This window comes from Carcharodon carcharias, chromosome 31 (assembly GCF_017639515.1).
Source record: "Carcharodon carcharias isolate sCarCar2 chromosome 31, sCarCar2.pri, whole genome shotgun sequence".
Taxonomy (NCBI): Eukaryota; Metazoa; Chordata; class Chondrichthyes; order Lamniformes; family Lamnidae; genus Carcharodon; species Carcharodon carcharias.
The window spans coordinates 24,799,474-24,819,636 of record NC_054497.1 but is presented as its reverse complement, the minus strand read 5'-3'; the positions used below and the strand labels follow the sequence as shown (position 1 = coordinate 24,819,636).

Sequence of the window (20,163 nt, the reverse complement as noted above, 5' to 3'; positions counted from 1 at the left end):
TCACTCTCTCTCTCTCTGAGTGTCACTCTCTCTCTGAGGGTCACTCTCTCTCTCTGAGGGTCACTCTCTCTCTCTGAGGGTCTCTCTCTCTCTCTGAGGGTCACTCTCTCTCTGAGGGTCTCTCTCTCTCTGAGAGTCACTCACTGTCTCATTGTTACTCAGCCTCTATCTCAGGGTCACTTACTCACTGTCTGCCTGGCAGTTACTCACTCTGTCAATCATTCACTCTGTCTGATGGTTACTCCATCTGCCTGAGGTTCACTCAATCTGAGTGCCACTCAATTTTCTGAGTGTCACTCACTCTATCTGAGGCTAACTCACTGTCTGAGGTCACTCATTTTCTGTCTGAGGGTCACTCGCTCTCTGTCTGAGGGTCACTTGCTCTCGGTCTCATTGTCACTTACTCTCTGTCTCAGGGTTACTCATTCTCTGTCTGAGGGTCACTCACTCTCCACCAGACAGTCACTCACTCTCTGTTTGAGGTCACTCACTCTGTCTCAGGTTCACCTACTCTATGCCTCACTGTCAATCCCTCTGTCTGAGGGTCACACTCAGAGGGTCACACTCTCTGCCTGAGGGTTACTCACTGTCGGATGGTCACTTACTGTCTGAGGAGCACTCACTCACTCTCTCTGATGGTCACTCAATTAGTCTGAGGGTCATACAATGTCTGACGTTCACTTACACTCTCTGACTCACTCACTATGTCTCAGGGTCATACTCTTTCTGAGGTTCACTGTCTGAGGTTCACTCACTATCTGAGGGTCACTCACTCTGTCTGAGGGTCACTCCATCACTCAATCTCAGCCTGAGGGTCACTCGCTCTCTATCTGAAGGTCATCACTTACTGTGTGAAGGTCACTCACTATCTGAGGGTCACTCAATTAGTCTGAGGGTCACAATCTGAGGGTCACTCACCTTCTGTCTGAGGGTCACTCATCCTCTGAGGGTCATACCCTCCGTCTGAGGGTCACTCACGCTGATGGTCAAGCACTCTCTGCCTGAGGGTCACTCACTCCCTGTATGAGGGTCACTCATTCTCTGAGGGTCAGTCACTATCTGAGGGTCACTAACTCTCTATTTCAGGTTCACTTACTCTGAGGGTCACTCACATTGTCTGAGGGTCACACTCTGTCTTAGGGTCACTCACTCCCTCTGTCTGAGGGCCACAATCTTTCTCTCAGGGTAACTCCCTCTGTCTTTGGGTCACTGCCTGGAGGTCACTCACTCACTGTCTGAGGGTCACTCACTGCCTGGTGGTCACACTGTTTGAGGGTCACTTTGTATGCCGGTCACACACTGTCTGGCAATCATTTACTGTCTTGCGATCACTCTCATATCTGGTAGTCACTGACTCCCTTGACTGAGGCTCACACTCTGATGGTCATTCACTGTCTGAGGGTCAGTCACTGAGGGTCACTGTCTAAGGGCCACTCGATCTGAAGGTCACTCTCTGGCGGTCACACTGTCCGGCAGTTACACTCTCTGAGAGTCACAATCAGTCCGAGGGCCACTCTGCGGTTCACTCACTTCCAGCTGGTCACTGTCTGGGGGGTCACTCACCGTCTGGTATTTACGCTGGGGGTCACTCAGGCTGGGTGGTCACACACTGTCTGAGGGTCAATCCCTGGCAGTCACTCACTGTCGGGCGGTGACTCAGTCTGAGGATCGCTCATTGGTATTTACTCTGGGGTGACTCAATCTGGGTCGTCACTCTGAGGGTCACTCTCTGTCTGGTATTTACTCCGGGGGGTCAGTCTGGGTGGTCACACTCTCTCTGGCAATCACTCTCTGTCTCAGGTAACTCACTCTGTCTGGTGGTCACTCTGTCTGAGGGTCACTCACTGTCTTGGCTTCCCTCTATCTGGGGGTCACTCTGAATGAGGGTCTGAAGATCTCTATCTGGGTGGTCATTCTCACTATCTTGGGGGGGTCACTCACTATCTGGTATTTACTCTGGGGTCACTCAGTCTGTATGTCACTCTGACAGGGTGGGTCACGTCACTCTCGGGGGGCTCACCTAACTGTCTAGGGTCACTGTGGAGGTGTCACTCTCAATGTCTGGAGGTCACAAACTATCTGGGAGAGGGTTATTCTTAGGAGGAGGATTTACTCTCACTGGGGATTGATCACTCACTGTCTGGGAGGGTGGCACATTTATTTTCTGCTTGGGACGGTCGTTCTTACTATCTGGTGATGTCACTTTCCTTTTTGGGGTGGTGGGTATGGGTGTGGTTACTCGCTGCCTGGGAGTGGTGCAGTTTCACTCTAGCTGAAAATCAGGCACTATGAAAATAAAAGATTGTATTCAAGTATATTTTATTATCAGTTTAGAAATCCCTATGCTCAAAGAATCCTGACGTGCAGCTTTTTAGATTCCCCTCTGTTTCAGGTAGTTGGCCACCTCGTGAACCTTTTTGTTGAGCGCTCCGCCATGAACCCCCTTTTTACCCATCACAAACACCATGGTCTTGATGGTTTTGCCGATGCAGATGCTCTTGCCTTGACCGCCCTTCATCCTCACGTCCATCACTCCGTCATTGTTGACCATGAGGTTGTCCCGGATGACGGAACATTTCTTTCCCCCGATGGTGATGCCAGTTTGTAAGAAAGCCTTGCGGTCCTGTCCCACTAACAGGCTAACCTCCTGCGGGGAGATGGCGGCCAGTACTCCACCGGGCTTGGACGCCCAGACGGACTTGTTGTCAGCGTGGCCCACAATGGCAGCATCTTCCATGTTCTTATCCTTCAGTATAGTGTTGATGTAATTCTTCCAGTCAGACATCCTGCCCTTGGATCGAAGATTGGTTTCAAACACACCTCTCCTTGATGTCTCACCAACGGCTGGTCATTAATGTGAAAATACTTAATGGGCAACAACTTTGTAAAGTGACACATCATTGTGACATCAAAATGGCAATATTCATGACATCATAAAGATGATACCCTTTTTATAGACGTCAGATGGTTTTATGAGAGCTAGTTGCCAAATAGGATATTGGATATATTTATATAAGACAAGTTTTTGAGACTCAATGGTCCATTGCATTAGTTAGTAAATAAAGTGTCCTGATTGAGTGGAACAGTTTTATGTTAAAACTGATTATTAATCAATATCATTCAGAGTGAATTGATAGAGGTCTTTAAATTATGGAAGCGTTTGATTGGATAAATGTAAAGATATTTTCGATGTGGATGTGACCATCAATATAAGATAGTCATTAATAAATCCAATAAGGAATTCAGGAGACACTTTTTTATCCAGAGAATGGTGAGAATGTGGAACTCACTACCCCATCGCATTGCTGAGGCCTTCCTGCAGGAGGTTAGGTAAACAAGAGGATGAAAAGAATAGGAGTTATACTGATTGGGTTAGATGAAAAGGGGTGGGAGGAGGCTTGTGTGGAACATAAAAACCATCACGGACTAGTTGCATTATTGGCTTGTTTCTGTGCTATAAATTCTATGCAGTATTTTTCATATCCTGTGCCATTCCTGCTCAATTAAGAGCAGTTTGGTGCTGTGCTTGACTGTAATTACCCAATCTTAAATGGCACTTTTGACTCACAAGAACATAAATAGGAGCAGGAGTAGGCCATTCAGCCCCTTGAGCCTACTCTACCATTCAACAAGATCATGGCTGATCTGATTGTAGCCCTTACTCCACTTTCCTGCCTGGCCCTCAATAACCCAGGACTCCCTTGTTGATCAAATGTCTAACTCAGCCTCTACCGCTATCTGGAAGACTAATGACCCTCAAAGAAATTTCTCGTCTCAGTCTTAAATGGGAGACCTCTTATTTTTAAATTTTATTTTTAAACTGTGCCCCCTAGCTCTAGATTCCTCCACAAGGCCACACTCAGAAACATCATGGTTGATCTGAGGAGACGCATTCTCTCAGCATCTACCCTATCAAGTCCCCTCAGAACCTTGTATGTTTATAAATTTCAATAAGATCTCAGGACAAAATACCAGACACAGACGCTCACCCGAGCTGGCATGTCAAGCATCCAGACCACATCGAGACAATCACAACCGAGTCAGGCTGGTCATATAGACAGAATGCCTGACACTTGGTTACCAAAATGAATCTTCGGAGGAGAGCTAGAGTCTGGGTTGAGCTCTGATGGTGGTCAAAGGGAGGACTACAGACACACTCTGAAGGCTTCACTTAGAAGTTTTGATGTCTACTTGGGAGTCCTGGGAGAAGCTCGCCCAGAATTGCCACACCTGACACAACAAAATTAAAATAAATGGTGTGGCCTTCTTCAAAAGCAAGTGCAGATCTGAGGCAAAGAGAAAATGCAAGGAGGAGGAAATCCCGAGCTAGCAACTCATCCAAAACTCAATCGTCTGCGGTATCCTGTCTTAATTGCAGCAGAACATTCTGGGCAGAGTTTGGCCATAGCAGTCACCTGGACCCACTGGAACACTATCAAACACCCCCACATGAAGAACATGGTCATGTTCGCCTCAAAGGTATGACCAAGGATCCTCAAGTAAGGAGACCAAAATTGCATGCAATACTCTAGGTGTGGGCTCATTAACACCTACAGTTGTAGAAAGACTTCCCTACTTTTATATTCCATCCCCTTGCAATAAAGGCTATGACTCCATTTGTTTTCTTAATTACTTGCTGTACCTGCATGCTAACTTTTTGTGATCCATATACAAGGACATCCAGATCCCTGTACCTCAGTCTTGCAGTCGATCTCTGTTGAAATAATATTCTGTTTCTCTGTTCTTCATGTTAGAATAGGCAACCTCACATTTTCCCACATTATACTCCATCTGCCAAACTTATGCCCACTCACATAACCTATCAATATCCCTTTGCAGATTCTTTGTATCCTCTACACAACTTGCTTTTCTACCTATTTTTGTATTGTCAGCAAATTTGGCTACAATACAGTCGGTCCCTTGATCAAGTCATTACTATTGATTATAACTAATTGAGGCCCCAGCACTGATCCCTGTGGTACTCCACTAGTTACAGTCGCCAAGTTGAAAGTGACCCATTTATCTCAACTCTATTTCCTGTTAGTTAGCCTACCTTCTATCCATGTTGACATATCACCTCCAACACCATGGGATCTTGTTCAGTAACCTTTTATGTGGCATCTTATCAAATGGTTTTTGGAAATTCTAAAACCCATCTACTTGTTCCCCTTTATCCACCTTGCTTATTACATCCTCAAAAAACTCCAATAAATTTATCAAACATGATTTCCCTTTCTCAAAACCATACTGACTGCCTGACTATATAATAATTTTTTGAATGTCCTGCCACTACAGGGTACTTCCCTAATAATGGCTTCTAGCATTTTCCCAATGACAGGTTTTGGGCTAACTGACCTATTGTTTCCTGCTTTGTCTCCTTTCTTGAATAGAGGTGTTACATTTGTGGTTTTCCAATCCACAGACCTTTCCAGAGTCTAGGGAATTTTGGAAGATTACTACCACTATCTCTAAGACCCTAGGAAGCAGGCTAATCAGAGGTCTGGTCAGCCTTTAGTTTTCCTAGTACTTTTTCCTTAGTGATTGTGATTGTTTTAAGTTCCTCCCTCCCTTTTGCCTGCTGATTTTTCTACTGTTCTTGGGGAGCTTTTTCTGTCATCTACTTTGAAGGCAGATACAAAATATGTTCAGTTTCTGACATTTCCCTGTTCTTGTTATTAATTCCCCAATCTTATCCTCTAAGGGACCAACATTCACTTTAGCTACTCCTTTTTATATATTTGCAGAAGCTTTTACTTTGTTTTTAGTTTTCTTGCTAGTTTTCTCTCATATTTCAATTTCTCCCTCCTTTTTATTTTAGTTGCCTTCTGCTGGTTTCTAAAAATTTCCCAATCTTCTGCACTACCACTCATCTTCACAGCATCGTACATCTTTTCTTTCAATTTGATACCATCCTTAACTTCCTTTGTTAGCCACAGATGATGTATCCTTCTGAGTTTTTCTTTGTCAATGGAATATATCTTTGTTGAGAATTATGAAATATCTCTTAAATTTCTGCCATTGCTTATCTACCATCTAACCCATTTTCCCATTCCACTTTAGCCAACTCTGTCTTCATACCCTTATAATTGCTTTCTTTTAAGTTTAAGACACTCATTTTAGACCCACCTTTCTCAACTCAAATGAATGTGAAATTTCATCAGCTATGATCACTTTTACTTAAAGGATACTTGACTATGAGATAATTCATTAATCCTGTCTCATTACACATTACCAGGTCTAATATAGCCTGCTCCCTGGTTGGTTCCAGAACAAATTGTTTTCAGAAACTGTCCTGAATATATTCTATGAACTCATCCTCCATGCTATCTTTACCAATTTGATGCATCCAATGTTATGAAGATTAAAATCACCCACTATTATTGCAGTACCTTTCTTACAAGCCCCCATTATTTCTCCTATTGCTTATAGCCACGTGGGTCCTCCCAGTCAACTAAAGGAAACAGCACATTCCGCTTATGGATCAGCACAACGTCGACTCCTCAATCCCGGAGAGGGGGGAAAACACTGGAGACCAGACATGTGGGAAAGGAATCATTTGGATTGGGGAGGGAGAAAGGCACAATGGAGATAAACAGGGCAAGTAAAAGAAAACAAAGATATGGATCATGTCCCTGTCACAAAGTAAGCAATTCTAAACATCCATTTGGTACTGAAGTATTTTATTCCATGGAAAAAATGCCTCAAAATCACTCTATACATTGATGATATTTATCCATTAAATAAAATACCAGTCATAATTAGAAAAATGTTTCCACATGTTCAACCAGGGAAAGAAACTACAAGCTACTTGCACTTACTAAATATTTACAGCAAGAATGATGCAGAGGAAAGTCATAGTCAGAACTATCTAAAGGCTAAATACTGCGGATGCTGGAAATTTGAACTATTTAACCGGGCAGCCCGCCTCTTATGTACAGTCTTTGCATTGTTTCTTGTACAGAAAACTGCAGTCATGTCTTGTCTACATGTACCTTTCTGTTTTGATATGATCACTGGGTAATATGGGTCTACTTTTCCATTTATAGAACTGCAAAATTGTGCTGTGGATTTGCATCTGTAACCTTTTTGCTGCTGCTTAGGTCGACCAGGTCACTCTCACAAGTCACCTCTAGGACTTCCCACCATTCATTTCTATGGCACTTTTTTTTGGCTTTGCTTATACAATTATTGATATTTAAAAGTTGTAAAAAAACCCACAAAGATCTAAAATCACCTTTTATCCTCCTGTCCTGTGCTTCATACCATTAAAATCAGCAATTGTGGCTCTATCACTTCAAAGTGCATGAGTCCGTCAATATATGTGTTAGTGGCAACTGGATTTGCACATGTAAGTTAGAAGCATTGACCACCGTGTGTTTGGTGTCAACATGCAAGGCCTGTTTTTATAATGTCCAATCAATCCTACACTTACACTACACCAAATCTACCTGCCTTAAGTTACCTTTTAGACTGAAGTTTAATGTGACTTAGAGAATTTTTTTTGAACAGGGCTAAGTGGAGTTGCCCATTTGAGACAAGCATCAGCCCACATTTACTGGTGTGCAGCAATGCCAGGGAATTACAAAGCAAGACTTTTAAAATCTTAGTTATTGCCATAAAGATTGGTATTGTACATCTCTTGGATATTTCCAGGGGAGGAGCTGCTTAAGCATTTAAACTATGAATCAGCCAGGACTAAAACTGATCCTGGGAACTTGAAACAGTAAAAAATAAACAGTCTCATTAAAATGCAGCAGCGATAAACTCATCCTGCAGGTATTAAGATTACATGGTGAGAAAGCAGTTAGACAGAGCTGATCTAAAAATGGACAAACTCGTTTGGCTTTTATGGGCGTTGATTTTTTAAAAAAATTCTTGTAACCTACATATGAAAATGTCTGTCCACATGATAAATTACTTTCTTACGACTTTAACACCATTCAAGAGTAAAGTATGAGGCTGTAAAAATTTAATAAATTATTTAAAATATCGGGAATTTTGATACCAGCCGACTGTACCCTCTGATTGAGAACTGCAGCTTTGAGAGAATAGGACTGTGAGGAACAAATAAGGCAACAAATTGCTGATAGGCCTCTTCAATAGTGTACTAGTATTAGATAGATTGGTGGGGAAAATAGGAGGGAGGGTGCAAATTAATGATGATTCTGGATCACGCAGGAGTGAACTACTCGAATACCATCATTAGCATTCTGTGAAAAGCAACCTTCACGCTCAAACAGTGATCTTAGCGGTAAGAAAGATTGCGAAAATATCTTTTCCAGTCAATTGGCCAAACTGCATTTTACCAGAGGGAAATCATGTAGGTTCTGAAACACCTGCTGGTGCCTTCACTCATTGTTTAAGGGCATGACAGTACGATCCAGTCAGAGGATAGAAGGCATTTACCGCAGGCTGGAGAGTAGCACTGTGTTTATCAGCTCGCTGCAATTGTGGTGCCACTGCCCAGTTTCATGATCACCTGCTGGCAGTCACTGACAGACCGCTTGTCTCCAAGTTTCTCCAGTGTACGTGCAGCCTCAGCTAGCATGACTGCCCTCTGACCCGGAGAAGAGAGAAACGAGAGGGGAAGGTGTCGGCATGCCAGGAGTATGGCTGTCGCTCTCTCTCTCTGGCCTGGAAGAGCGTCCAATTCACCTGTAAATAAAAAAATGAAGTATAAAATATTTTTCAACTCTGTTTTCACTAAATATAGGTTAATTTACTGGAGTTCCAAATATGTACAGATTATTGTGAACCTGCCTTTTGTGGTGCTGTATCTGGTACTCCAAATTTTCTTTAAAAAAAACTGACCTCAAAATTCTGTTTTGTGAATATCAGCAAGGTGCTAAATCACCATGATTCTATTGTTTGCTATTGTAACAGAGCTGCTTCATTGCTTAAAATAAACCAATACCTTCATTACAATAAAATACAAAGGACATGCATTGAATTTCTTAGAATGCATATGAACAGTTACTTGACAATACAGAACTTGAATATTGCCGAAAAGAGAGAAATGTTTTCGAAGCTTCTTGTCTTGCACTCATCAGGACTAACACAAGAATGCCAAATTTCAAACAATCACAACAATTTATACTACAGGAGAAAAGGATATTGATTAGTTGGCAAGTCAACTGTGATTGGCTGAGACCTCGCACATGCAGAAAGCATCAACATCACTAAAACAATAATCAGGTCATTATCATATTGCTGTTTGTGGGAGCTTGCTTGCTGAGTGCAAATGAGCTTTCGCATTTCCTACATTACAACAGTGACTACACAAAGGGGACCTAAAGGCTCCCTAAGCTCTTGGGAAATTCAAAAAATGGTGCAAGGTTTGAACATATTGCTTGGGGGTGGGGGGGCCTGTAGTTCCCCGTTGCTTTTTCCATGACAACATCTCGGCCAATCAGAGTCAATTTGCCAACCAATCAGCACCCTATTCTCTTGTAGTATAAATTGTTGTGATCGTTTGAAATTTGGCATTCTTGTGTTTGTTCTGATCAGTGCAAGATGAAAAGCTTCAAAGACATGTTTCGCTTCTCAGTAATATTCAAGAATACATATGCTTAAAATTTGTCATTTTAAAAGGCCACTGTTTCGGGAAGGAATAATAGGTTTGTGATTAAAAGTTGGTTTTAAATTTTGATCCTCTTCCTCCAGCTTAAATTTCATCCTTAACCTGTACTGTACTCAAACACTTTCACGCTGGACAACAGTCAAACAGCTTTAGGACAAGCAGAATTGCCACATAGCTGAAAGGAAGCCAGAAGCTTCTAAAGTTGCTTCGGGGAAGGTGAGGTAAGCACCTCACCTAACACATGTCTCCTAACCAAATATGAAGTGTAGTCAAGAGAAAGAAAAAAGACTTGCATTTATATAGTGCCTTTCACAACCACCAGAGGTCTCCAAGCACTTTAGAGAAAATGCGGTACTTTTTAAGTGTAGTCACTGTTGTAATGTAGGAAATGCAGAAGTTCATTTGTCCTCAGCAAGCAAGCTCCCACAAACAGCAATGTGATAATGACCTGATTATTGTTTTAGTGATGTTGATGGAGGGATAAATACTGGTCAGGACACTGGGGATAATTTCCCTGCTCTTCTTCAAAATTAAAGTCTGGATGTTAAGGTCTGGAATGCACTGCCTGAGAGTGTGGTGCAGGCAGGTTCAATCAAAGTATTCAAAAGGTAATTAGATTGTTATGTGAAAAGGAAGAACACGCAGGGTCAGGGGGAGAATGGTATGAGGCGAACTGCTCATTCGGAGAGGCGGTGCAGACATGATGGGCCGAATGGTCTTCACTGCGGTGTAACAATTCTGATTCTGTGAAAATAGTGGCATGGGATCTTTCACATCCAGCTGAACAGGCAGATGGGGGCCTTGGTTTAAGGTCTGAGCTGTAAGATAGCACCTTCAACAGCGCAACATTTCCTTGGTACTGCACTGGAGTGTCGGCTGCGGAGTGTATCACAGGGTTGAACCTGCAGCCCTGTGATACAGAAGTAAGCGTGTTACCAACTGAAGCATGGCTGGCACCTAAACAAAAGTTGTAACAGAAACCGTGTGCCTGCTGTCCTGATGTGTGGCGCAGAGGAAAAACAAACAAAAATTGTTTAGGCCCTGCGCCTTTTTAAACACATTTGTGGCTATCAGGTCCCCAATTTGCTCATTATTAATTACAGCTCACAAATTTGCTCCATGATAATCTTAAACGTTTTAGAGAGGTTATTTGTCTATTTACTGAAACCACCCCCCAAGTATTTCTGTTTCTTTCCAGAATCTTGCAAAACTCTCTTGATTTTCTCCTTGGATTAGAAAATTGCCAACGCCACTCTATTGTTTAAGGAGGATTGGAGAAGTAAACTATGAAATTCTATTGTGAGAAGTTACTGGGATTTGTTATTAAGATGATTAGTGGTATCCAGCGGGGATTTGTACCGGAGCCTCAGCTTTTTACTACAGTTATCAGTGATTTAGATGAAGGAACAGAAAGCCATATATTCAAATTTGCTGATAGATGGTGTAGATGGGAGAAGAAAGTTATAAAGAGTCAGCGATGCATTAAGTGAGGGTCAAAATTGTGGCAGATGGAGCGCAGTGTGAAGTGCAAGATCATTCACTTTAGACATGAGAAAGATTGATCAGAGTATTTTCTAAATGATGGGAAGCCGTAAACTGTGGAGGAGCCAAGAGATTTAGGGCTCCAAGTCCAGAAAACACTAAGGCTGATTATTTCCTCCATCACATTCTCAGGCAGTGCTTTCCAGACCTTAATGTCCAGATCTTAATTTTGAAGGTACAAAAACTGAACCCATTTTAGTACTGTGTTCAGCTCTGGGCACCACACCACAGGGAGGATATTACCGACATTGGAAGAGGTACAGCACAGATTCACCAGAATGACAACAGGGTTTAAAGGGTTAAATAACAAGGCATAAGACTGGACTTGCACTGTCTAGAGAATAGAAGCCGTAGGAGGAGGTCTAATTGAGGTGTTTGAAGAACAAGTTATTAAAGAACGAGTCCTGTTCAACCATCTCCTATGTGCTCACTGGCTCCTGGCCCTGCAATACTTTGGTTTTAAAATCAAAAACTGACAGGGTAGGTCGAAAGAAACTATTTCCTCACCTTCCCTATTTCTAATCTCTTTCAGCTTTACAACTCTCTGAGATCACTTTACTCCTCCAATTCTGGGCTCTTGTGCATCCTCGATTTTCACTGGTTCATTGTTGGCAGCCGTGCCTTCAACAGCCTGGACCCCAAGCTCTGGAATTCCCTACCAAAGCTCTCTGCCTCCTTTAAGATGCACCTTAAGATCAATCTCTTTGACCAAGTTTTGGTCACCAGTCCTAATATCTCCTTATGCAACAAACTTCTTTTCCAGGCTGGTTCTTTACTGTAATGATCTAAAACTAATTCCGGCTCCATGTTCTCTCCGCTCTGCACCTTACTCTGTTTCAAATATCTATTCAATTTTCCTTTCAAAGGTGCAAGGGTCTCTGCCTCAACCACTCGCTGCTTTTCATGACCTTTGACCAAATAAATTCAACTTCAACCATCATCATTGACTCCCAACCCAGGAGAAATAGCCTCTCCCTACCAGAACCTTTAACAATTTAAAACATTGAACTGATATCGCAATAAGTGTGACCTGATAGCCATTTCAGAGACAAGGCTACAAGACAACCTAGTTTGGGACCTGAATATTGAAGGGTATGTGATTTTTAGGAAGGACAGGGAGTTAGGAAAAGGTGGAGGGTGGCTCTGTTATTTAATGATGGCATTAGCACATTAGAGAAAGTTGACCTAAGTTCAAGAAACCAGGATGTAGAGGCGGTTTAGGTGGAGATGAGAAATGATAAAGGCAAGAAGTCACTTGTGGGAGTGGTGTACAGGCCCCCTGATTGTAACTACACAGTAGTACAGAGTATAAAAGAAGATGTAATGGTTGAGGTTACATTCAGATCAGCCATGATCTTATTGAATGGCAGAGCAGGCTCGAGGGGCCTACTCCTACTCCTAATTCGTATGTTCGTATTTTGATTCAAGCCTCTCCACATAGTTATAAATGAGCAAGTGCAGTACATTAAAGCAGTTACATGTTCAGCAGAGGACGAGATTACCTCCAAGGAGATATTAGGCGTAAGATTTTGTCTTTAAATGCTCTTGTGAAGCTCTAGGGGACATTTTTATGATGTTAAAAAGGTGCTGTATAAATGCAATGTTGTTGTTGTAAATATGTGGAATAGATCACTGGCAGGGGTGATGGAACAAGAAACTTTAAATGGATTTCAAGAAGGAACTTCAATAAATCGGATTCAGGATTATTAGAAATGCACCAAGGGACTACTGTAGGTCGGTGAGCTAGATGGACCAAAGGTCTTGTTCTGCTTGAAAATGTTACTGCACTACTTATTTAGTAACTTACACAACTGATAGCCCTAAGGCACTTTACAAAGGGGGAATGGAACACTAAACAGGAGATGGAAGACTTAAGGAAGGTGACCAAAGGCATAGCTGAAAAGGCAAAACAAAAGATACAAGGCTACGTATAGATTGTAAAAAGTCTTCAAACTGTTGAAAAGCGAGATGATGGGCAGGATTTTCCACCTGCCGCTGGGATCGTGCGGTCCTGCCAAAAGTCAATGGGCTTTTGGCTGAGCAGCCAAGTTTCACGTGGCGGCTTCCACCATGAACGGGGCCAGAAAGCCCTGGCCAATGCTTCTATCTGCAATAATACAACCTCTTGTCAGGAGGACCTACTGGACTGTACACAAGAACCTCTAGCAGTGGCATCTGGCCTACTGGGAGAAAATGTGTTCACCTTGTTGGATGGGGTGTGATGTTCGCCTCCTCAGACTGTGCTCCAAAAGCTGGTGGGTTCGAGTTGGGCTTGCACCTGCCATCAATCGTACAGTCGCTTCATGCAAAAACATCTAAAAAAACACAATAGGAGTGTGAAACAAAACGACAAAACTATTAAACACACAATAATTGTATAATCTGACAGACAGAATGTTACACTTGACACCCATCTCCCCATTGGCTCCCAGCCCAGCAACACTTTGATTTTAAAACTTGCACCCTTTTGTTTTAAAATTGCTCTATGTATTTGCCCCTCCCTTTCTCTAATCTCCTCCATCCCCACAAGCTTTCAAGATAAAGGAAGATGATGGTATAGTGGTAATGTTACTGGACTAATAATCTCAGGGCTCTGGGAACACAGGTTCAAATCCCACCATAGCAGCTGAGGGAATTTAAATTCAATTAATAAAAATCTGGAATTGTAAACTAGTAATGGTGAGATTGTTGTCTAGTTCACTAATGTCCTTAGGGATGGAAATCTGCCGTCCTTACCTGGTCTGGCCCACATGTAGCTCTAGACCCACAGCAATGGAGTTGACTCTTAACTGCCCTCTGAAATGGCCTAGCAGGTCACTCAGCTCAAGGGCAATCAGGGATGGCCAACAAATACTGGGCTTTAAAAAAAACTCTCTGCTTTCCTCCAATTTTGGCCTGTTACTTATCCCAATTTTCATCACTCCACCATTGACACTTTGCCTTTAGCTGCCAGAGGCACTAAACTCTGGAATTCCCTTTCTAAACTGCTGCACCTCGCTATCTCTCTCTCCTCCTTTAAGACGCTCTTTAAAACCTACTTCCTCAGCCAAGTTCTTGGCCACATGTTCTAAAATCTCCTGATGTGGCTCCACTTCAGACCTTGTTGGATAATGCTCTGGTGAAGCCACCTTAGGATATTTTGCAGCATTAAAGGCGCTATACAAATATAAGTTGTTTCTGAATTAGTTATATCGAAAAACCATAGAAATCTACAGCACAGCATGTGGCAATATTCTTTTCCAAGTTGGTTCTTTGCTACAACAATCCAAAACTAATTCCAGCTCCGTGGTCTCTCTGCTCTGTACCTTCCTCTGTTTCAAATATCTATTCAATTTTCCTTTCAAAGGTGCAAGGGTCTCTGCCTCAATCACTCGCTGCTTTTCATGACCTTTGACCAAATAAATTCAACCTCAACCATCTTAATTGACTCCCCACCCAGGAGAAATAACCTCTCTTTACCAAAGCCTTGAATAATTTTTGTAAAAATTGATTAAATAGCATCTTAGCTGCCTCTGCACCAGTCTTAAGGTAGTCTGACTACCTTAAGTCTCTCCTCATAATTGTATATGAGCAAGGGAAGGGCAAATATTAAAGCAGCTACATGTCCTTCAGAGGACGAGATACCCTCCTTTTACAGTACTTTCTCATCATATGCTTTAGGTTATGCTACCTTTAGGATTGTGATGTCAGTTCAGACCTGAGTTCTGAGAGTTGTGGAAGAGGTACATGTGACAAGTCCAATTTTTCCTCACTAATGAAAACACTTCTCAACACCACTGGTCACCTTAATGAGATAGGTTTGTGCTAATGAATAAAATGCTTTTCTTAAAAATAAGGTAGATGAGTACAGAAGAGCATCTCTACTACGGTAATATAACATTTATCTTTTCCACACTGGGCACCTTTAAGGTTCGGAGTTAGCCTGCCAAGTTTCTGCTTAACAAGGGGCAGTTTTACGAAGTGGAGACAAGCTAAGGAACTAGGGCGATACTACTCAAACACAAATGTGCAAGCGTTACAGCTGGTCATTCTTGAGCTGTCCTGAAGATAATGGCTGTTAAAAATCAATATCCTTTTATTTTATCTGACCTATTTCTGCTTATTGCATTTAATTGAAAAAATGTAAATGAAATTCTACTGGAGGAAGCCTGTATTCATTGCTATATGTACTCATTAAAAATTGTTTCTGTAATACTGTCGTTGAAACAACTCACCACCAATGCAAGTTTAGCCGCATTTAGTGGTATAAAAAAAATAACAGGCTTGCATTTCTATTGAGCATTTCATGGCTTCGTAGTACACTAATGTACTTTACAGCTGGTGAAGTACTTCTGAAGCGTAATCACGGCTGTAATGTAGGAAAGGCAGCAGCCAATTTGCACACAGCAAGCTCCTGCAAACATCAATGTTTGAATGACTATTTAATTGTTTTTCAGTGATGCTGATGCGGAATTAACATTGACCAGAACATCAAGGCAAACACCCCTGCTCTTCTTCAAAAAGAATAGCGCATACACCTGAGAGCGCAGGCTACACCTCACACTAGGTACAGCAAATGGAAGGCAAATGGGATGTTGGTATTTAGCTTTTTTGTAAGAGGAATCAAGTGTACAAGTAGGGAAGAGTTGCTACCACTGTACAGAGCCTTGTGGGGCAGCCACATCTGGAGTACCATGTACAGTTTTGGTCTCCTTACTTAACGGATATAATTTCATTGGAAGCGGTTCAGAGAAGGTTCACTTGACTGATTCCTGGGATTCCTTACGAGGAAAGGCTGAGCAGGTTGGGCCTATGCCCATTGGAGTCTAAAAAAATGAGAGGTGATTGTATTGAAACACTTAAAATCCTGAGGGAACTTGACAGGCTGGTTGCTGTGAGAATGTTTCTCCTTATGGGGGAGCTTAGAACTAGGGAACATAGCTTAAAAATTAGGGAGCTCCCATTTAAAACTGGGACAAAGAGAAATTTCTTCTCTCAGAAGTCTTTGGAATTCTCTTTCCCAAAGAGCAGTGGAGGCAGGGTCATTGAATATATTCAAGGCTGAGTTAGACAGATTTTTGACTGACAAGGGAGTGAAGAGTTACAGAGTCAAGCAGGAACATGGAGTTAAGGCCACACACAGATCAGTCATGATCTTATTGAATGGCAGAGAAGGCTTGAGTGTCCAAATGGCCTACTCCTGCTCTTGTGGTTTAATATTTCAAGTGAAAGAGAGCGTCTCCTGTTCTACACCAGAAAACCAAGTGGTGAACTGAAGCCGATCTTTACACACTTTTATAAGCAATTATTTGCAAGAGTTACACATTACAAACATGCACCTCCTAATCCAACGACCACAATTTCAGTTGTACCTTGTTACAGGAGCACAAGTGACTCTCCTGTTAATGCCCATCACCTGCATACAGTTTATATACATCTAACATCTGTGACAGTGTAGCATTCCCTCAGTACTATATTGGAGAGCCTGCAAAATGGTGGTGTTTATTGTGCCTGTATGCCTACTGTTTGAGCCCTACCCTGCTCAACAATTCTCCCCCTTACCCACCCTCCCCACCCTAATTTTCACCCTGGGGTCACACAAAGTGTGAAGCAATAAAATGGGGTCATAGCCGAAAAAGATTTGGGAAGCACTGCAATTAAGTATTTGAGAAGTGCTACTTGCATTAAAAACACACTATGGCTTGGAATAAACTGACTCTATTAGCATAAAATTTACTTGGGCCAGTCGTACTTTAGCTTATTAACAGCAGTACGGTTTTATTAGAAAAAATATTTGGGGCAGTGTGCCCATAATCTTCCATCTTGAGGCATGTTACTTTGTAAGTTAACCAATGCACATGGCTTTGTTTGCTTACCTTACGATGTGCAGGCTTAAATGTCTGGCCAAGCTTTCGGAGACTGCTCAAGTCTCGTTGGAATCCTTTCAGCTCTAGACTTGAAGCTTGGTAAGTCTCACCCACAGCCTGGCTGGAGTTCGCCTGCTTCTGCCACAACGTTGTACGAATTGAAAGCAAAATGTCACAGACCAACAGCTGCACGGCCTGCCAAGAAGAAAGAAACATCACGTTATCTTCAGACAGGACAGTGAGTTGGGATTTCTCACCGACTTGTTAAATAGCTTGTCTCAACATTATTGTTTTTTTAAAAAAAAGAATTTGTATCAACCATTCAGCTTACAAAAATTGGACTGGACACAAAAAAAAACTTTTACAACAGACCAGCGCATTGATATATTTACTTGACTGCTCAAAATAAATCCTATTTTCATTCATGCTAAGGGGGTATTACAATGAGAAATCATCTCGGATGTTCAGAAGCTGGAATTTTATCCACTTCCTTATTTGTTTTACATATTTTTGCATAAATTGCAGCTTATGGTTATAAGTTTTACTGATACATTGATTCAACACTAGGCTTGCAATATAAAAAGGATACTTGCATTCAATTTTAAACCCATGTATTTATGTCTTCCCAAGGCACTGCATGCTAACAAACTCATCTTCAAGTGTGATTACTGCTATCTTGCAGGAAAAAGTCGCACACAATTCGCACTTAGTAAAATACAACAAATAGTAATGACATGAATTATCTGTTAAACAGTCTAAGTGTATTGAGGGATGAATGCTGCTCTGCAAAAAAGTGTGCCATGGAATCTTTCATTCCGTCTAAACAGTTTCATAATGGCATTTCTGGCAGTGCAGCATTCCCTCAGTACTGCAGGTAAGTACCAACCTATTTTAGTGTTCAAGTCTCCAGAGTAGGGCTTGAACATAGACATGAAACATTAACAATGTTTCTCTCTCCACAGTTGCCGCTGAGTATTTCCAGCATTTTCAGTTTTTATTCTTGAACACAACCTTCTGTCTCCGAGGTGAGAATGCTACCAACTGACCACAATTAACTTGTTTTAACAAAGTTACAGAACCCTGAGTAGTAAAATTCAGCATCAGTTCAAAAAGCCAAATGGTACTGGATATGCAACTGTGAACAATGGGTAATTACAAGATATTTTACAGACAGCCTGCTTAACTGCTTAGTCAGTAGCCATTAACAAGAGTTAATGAGAAACCATTGATTTCAATAACATTCATTTAAATTATAATTGGGATAGTGAGTAGCACACAGTATTGGAACATTAATGTTTGATGTCACACAATCAAGATGGAAGTTAAAATTCATGCGGGAGTCAGGCACCTTCTCAAAAGCACTGTCTCCTGTCAATGCAAAATGCCCAACAATATCTGACTGGTTTGCTAATGTGCAGAAATTCAATGATGTCACTCCACTGCACCCAGCCTGTCACCAAAACCTGCTGGAGTTTCCTTCGGTGACAAAGGAGTGTTTAACCCAGTCACAGGATATCACTGAAACACTAACTCCCAGCTCCAAACAACTTCATACACAGAATTCTCCCCCACATTTGGTACCCAGCACTAATTAAATTACGAGATAGGGATCTGCGTCTTAAAACTCCCAATTCCTTCGTAAGTTCCCCTCTGTTTTCTCTAAAACACCAAAAGGGTATTTTTAAAAACGCATTCAAACTTAGCCAGCCAAACATAGCATGCTGAAAACTACACCACCTAAAACACAGCCGTGATGATTTGAGCAGTGCCATCTTTGTTCCTGGCCGCTGTCTGCTCTGTTGCTTGCAATGAAGTAATGGAGTAAAACACTAGAACTGTGTATACATATTGTTAGCAACAAAAGCAGCAGCTCAAAAGCAGAGGAGGAAAATGGCTTGGGCTTTTCTTTTGGGAAAGCCTGACATCTGTCAATGGGAAAATGTGAGAGTCTATTATAAAGGATGTAACAGCAGAAAGTTTAGAAATACATAATATAATCAAGCAGAGTCAGCATGGCTTCATGAAGGAGAAATCATGCCTGCCAAATTTATTAGAATTCTTTGAGGAGGTAAAAGGGTAGATAAAAGGGAACCAGTGGATGTAATATATTTGGATTTCCAAAAGGCGTTTGATAAGGTCCCGCACATAAGGCTACTTAATAAAATAAGAGCCCATGGTTTTGGGGGTAGTATATTAGCATGGGTAGAGGATTGACTAATAGAAGGCAGCTGGGATAAGGAGGGGGTGCATTTTTAGGATGGCAACCTGTAACTAGTGAAGTGCCACAGAGATCAGTGCTGGGGCCACAATTATGACTTGGACGAGGGAAGTGAATGTACTATCGCCAAGTTTGCAGATGACACAAAAATAGGTGGGAAGGCAAGAGGTGATGATGACACGCAGAAGGATATAGACAGGTTAAGTGAGTGGGCAAAAACTTGGCAGATGGAATATAATGTGGGAAAAAGTGAGGTTATGCACTTTGGCAGGAAGAAGAGGAGCTGAATATTATTTAAATAGAGAAAGAATGCAGAAAGCTGCAGCACAGAGGGACTCGGGGCTCCCCTCGTGCATGAATCACAAAAAACTAGCATACAAGATCATCAGGCAATAGGGAAGGCAAATGAAATGTTGGCCTTTATTTCAAAGGGAATGGAGTATAAAAATAGGGAAGTCTTGCTAAAACTATACAAAGCACTAGTTAGAACACACCTAGAATACTGTGAACAATTTCGGTCCCCTTATCTAAGGAAAGATATACTGGCATAGGAGGCAGTCTAGAGTGGGTTCACTAGGCTGATCCTGAGTATGGAGGGATTTTCTTATGAGGAGAGGTTGAGTAGGTTGTGCCTGTACTCATTGGAGTTTAGTAGAATGAGAGGCGGCCTTATTGAAACATACAAGATCCTTATGGGGCTTGACAGGGTAGATGCTGAGAGGCTGTTTCCCCTTGTGGGAGAGTCTAGGACGAGAGGGCATAATCTCAAAGTAAGGGGTCACCCATTTAAGACAGAGATGATGAGGAATTTCTTCTCTCAGAGGGTAGTGAATCTGTGGAATTCTTTACTGCAGAGGGCTGTTAGAGGCTGGGTCATGAAGTATATTCAAGGCTGAGAAAGACAGATTTTTAATCAGTAAGGGAATCAAGGGTTATGGGGAAAAGGCAGGAAAGTGAATTTGAGGATTAACAGATCA

At 42.0% G+C, this 20,163-nt stretch overlaps 2 protein-coding genes across 4 annotated transcripts in view; both read right to left on the bottom strand.

Moving 5' to 3' along the window:
* Positions 1-2,371: 2,371 nt before the first annotated feature.
* Positions 2,372-2,785, bottom strand: LOC121271820 (profilin-3-like). The gene has a single exon (XM_041178111.1). The coding sequence runs from the start codon at positions 2,783-2,785 to the stop codon at positions 2,372-2,374; it is 414 nt and encodes a 137-aa protein (XP_041034045.1).
* A 3,878-nt stretch (positions 2,786-6,663) lies between these two features.
* The window catches only part of srebf2 (sterol regulatory element binding transcription factor 2), a 77,025-nt gene continuing 63,525 nt past the window's right edge, over positions 6,664-20,163 (bottom strand). For all 3 annotated transcript variants that reach the window (XM_041177725.1, XM_041177726.1, XM_041177727.1), the window contains exons 17-19: positions 16,978-17,163; positions 13,326-13,437; positions 6,664-8,655 (exon numbers count right to left, since the gene is read on the bottom strand). In XM_041177725.1, the coding sequence (XP_041033659.1) occupies positions 8,435-8,655; positions 13,326-13,437; positions 16,978-17,163 (519 nt within the window). In that variant the 3' untranslated portion in view covers positions 6,664-8,434. The remainder of the gene's footprint in view (positions 8,656-13,325; positions 13,438-16,977; positions 17,164-20,163) is intronic.

Excerpts from the sequence above, each read along its gene's own strand:
- LOC121271820 (XM_041178111.1), bottom strand. The coding sequence starts at position 2,785 with ATGTCTGACTGGAAGAATTACATCAACACTATACTGAAGGATAAGAAC.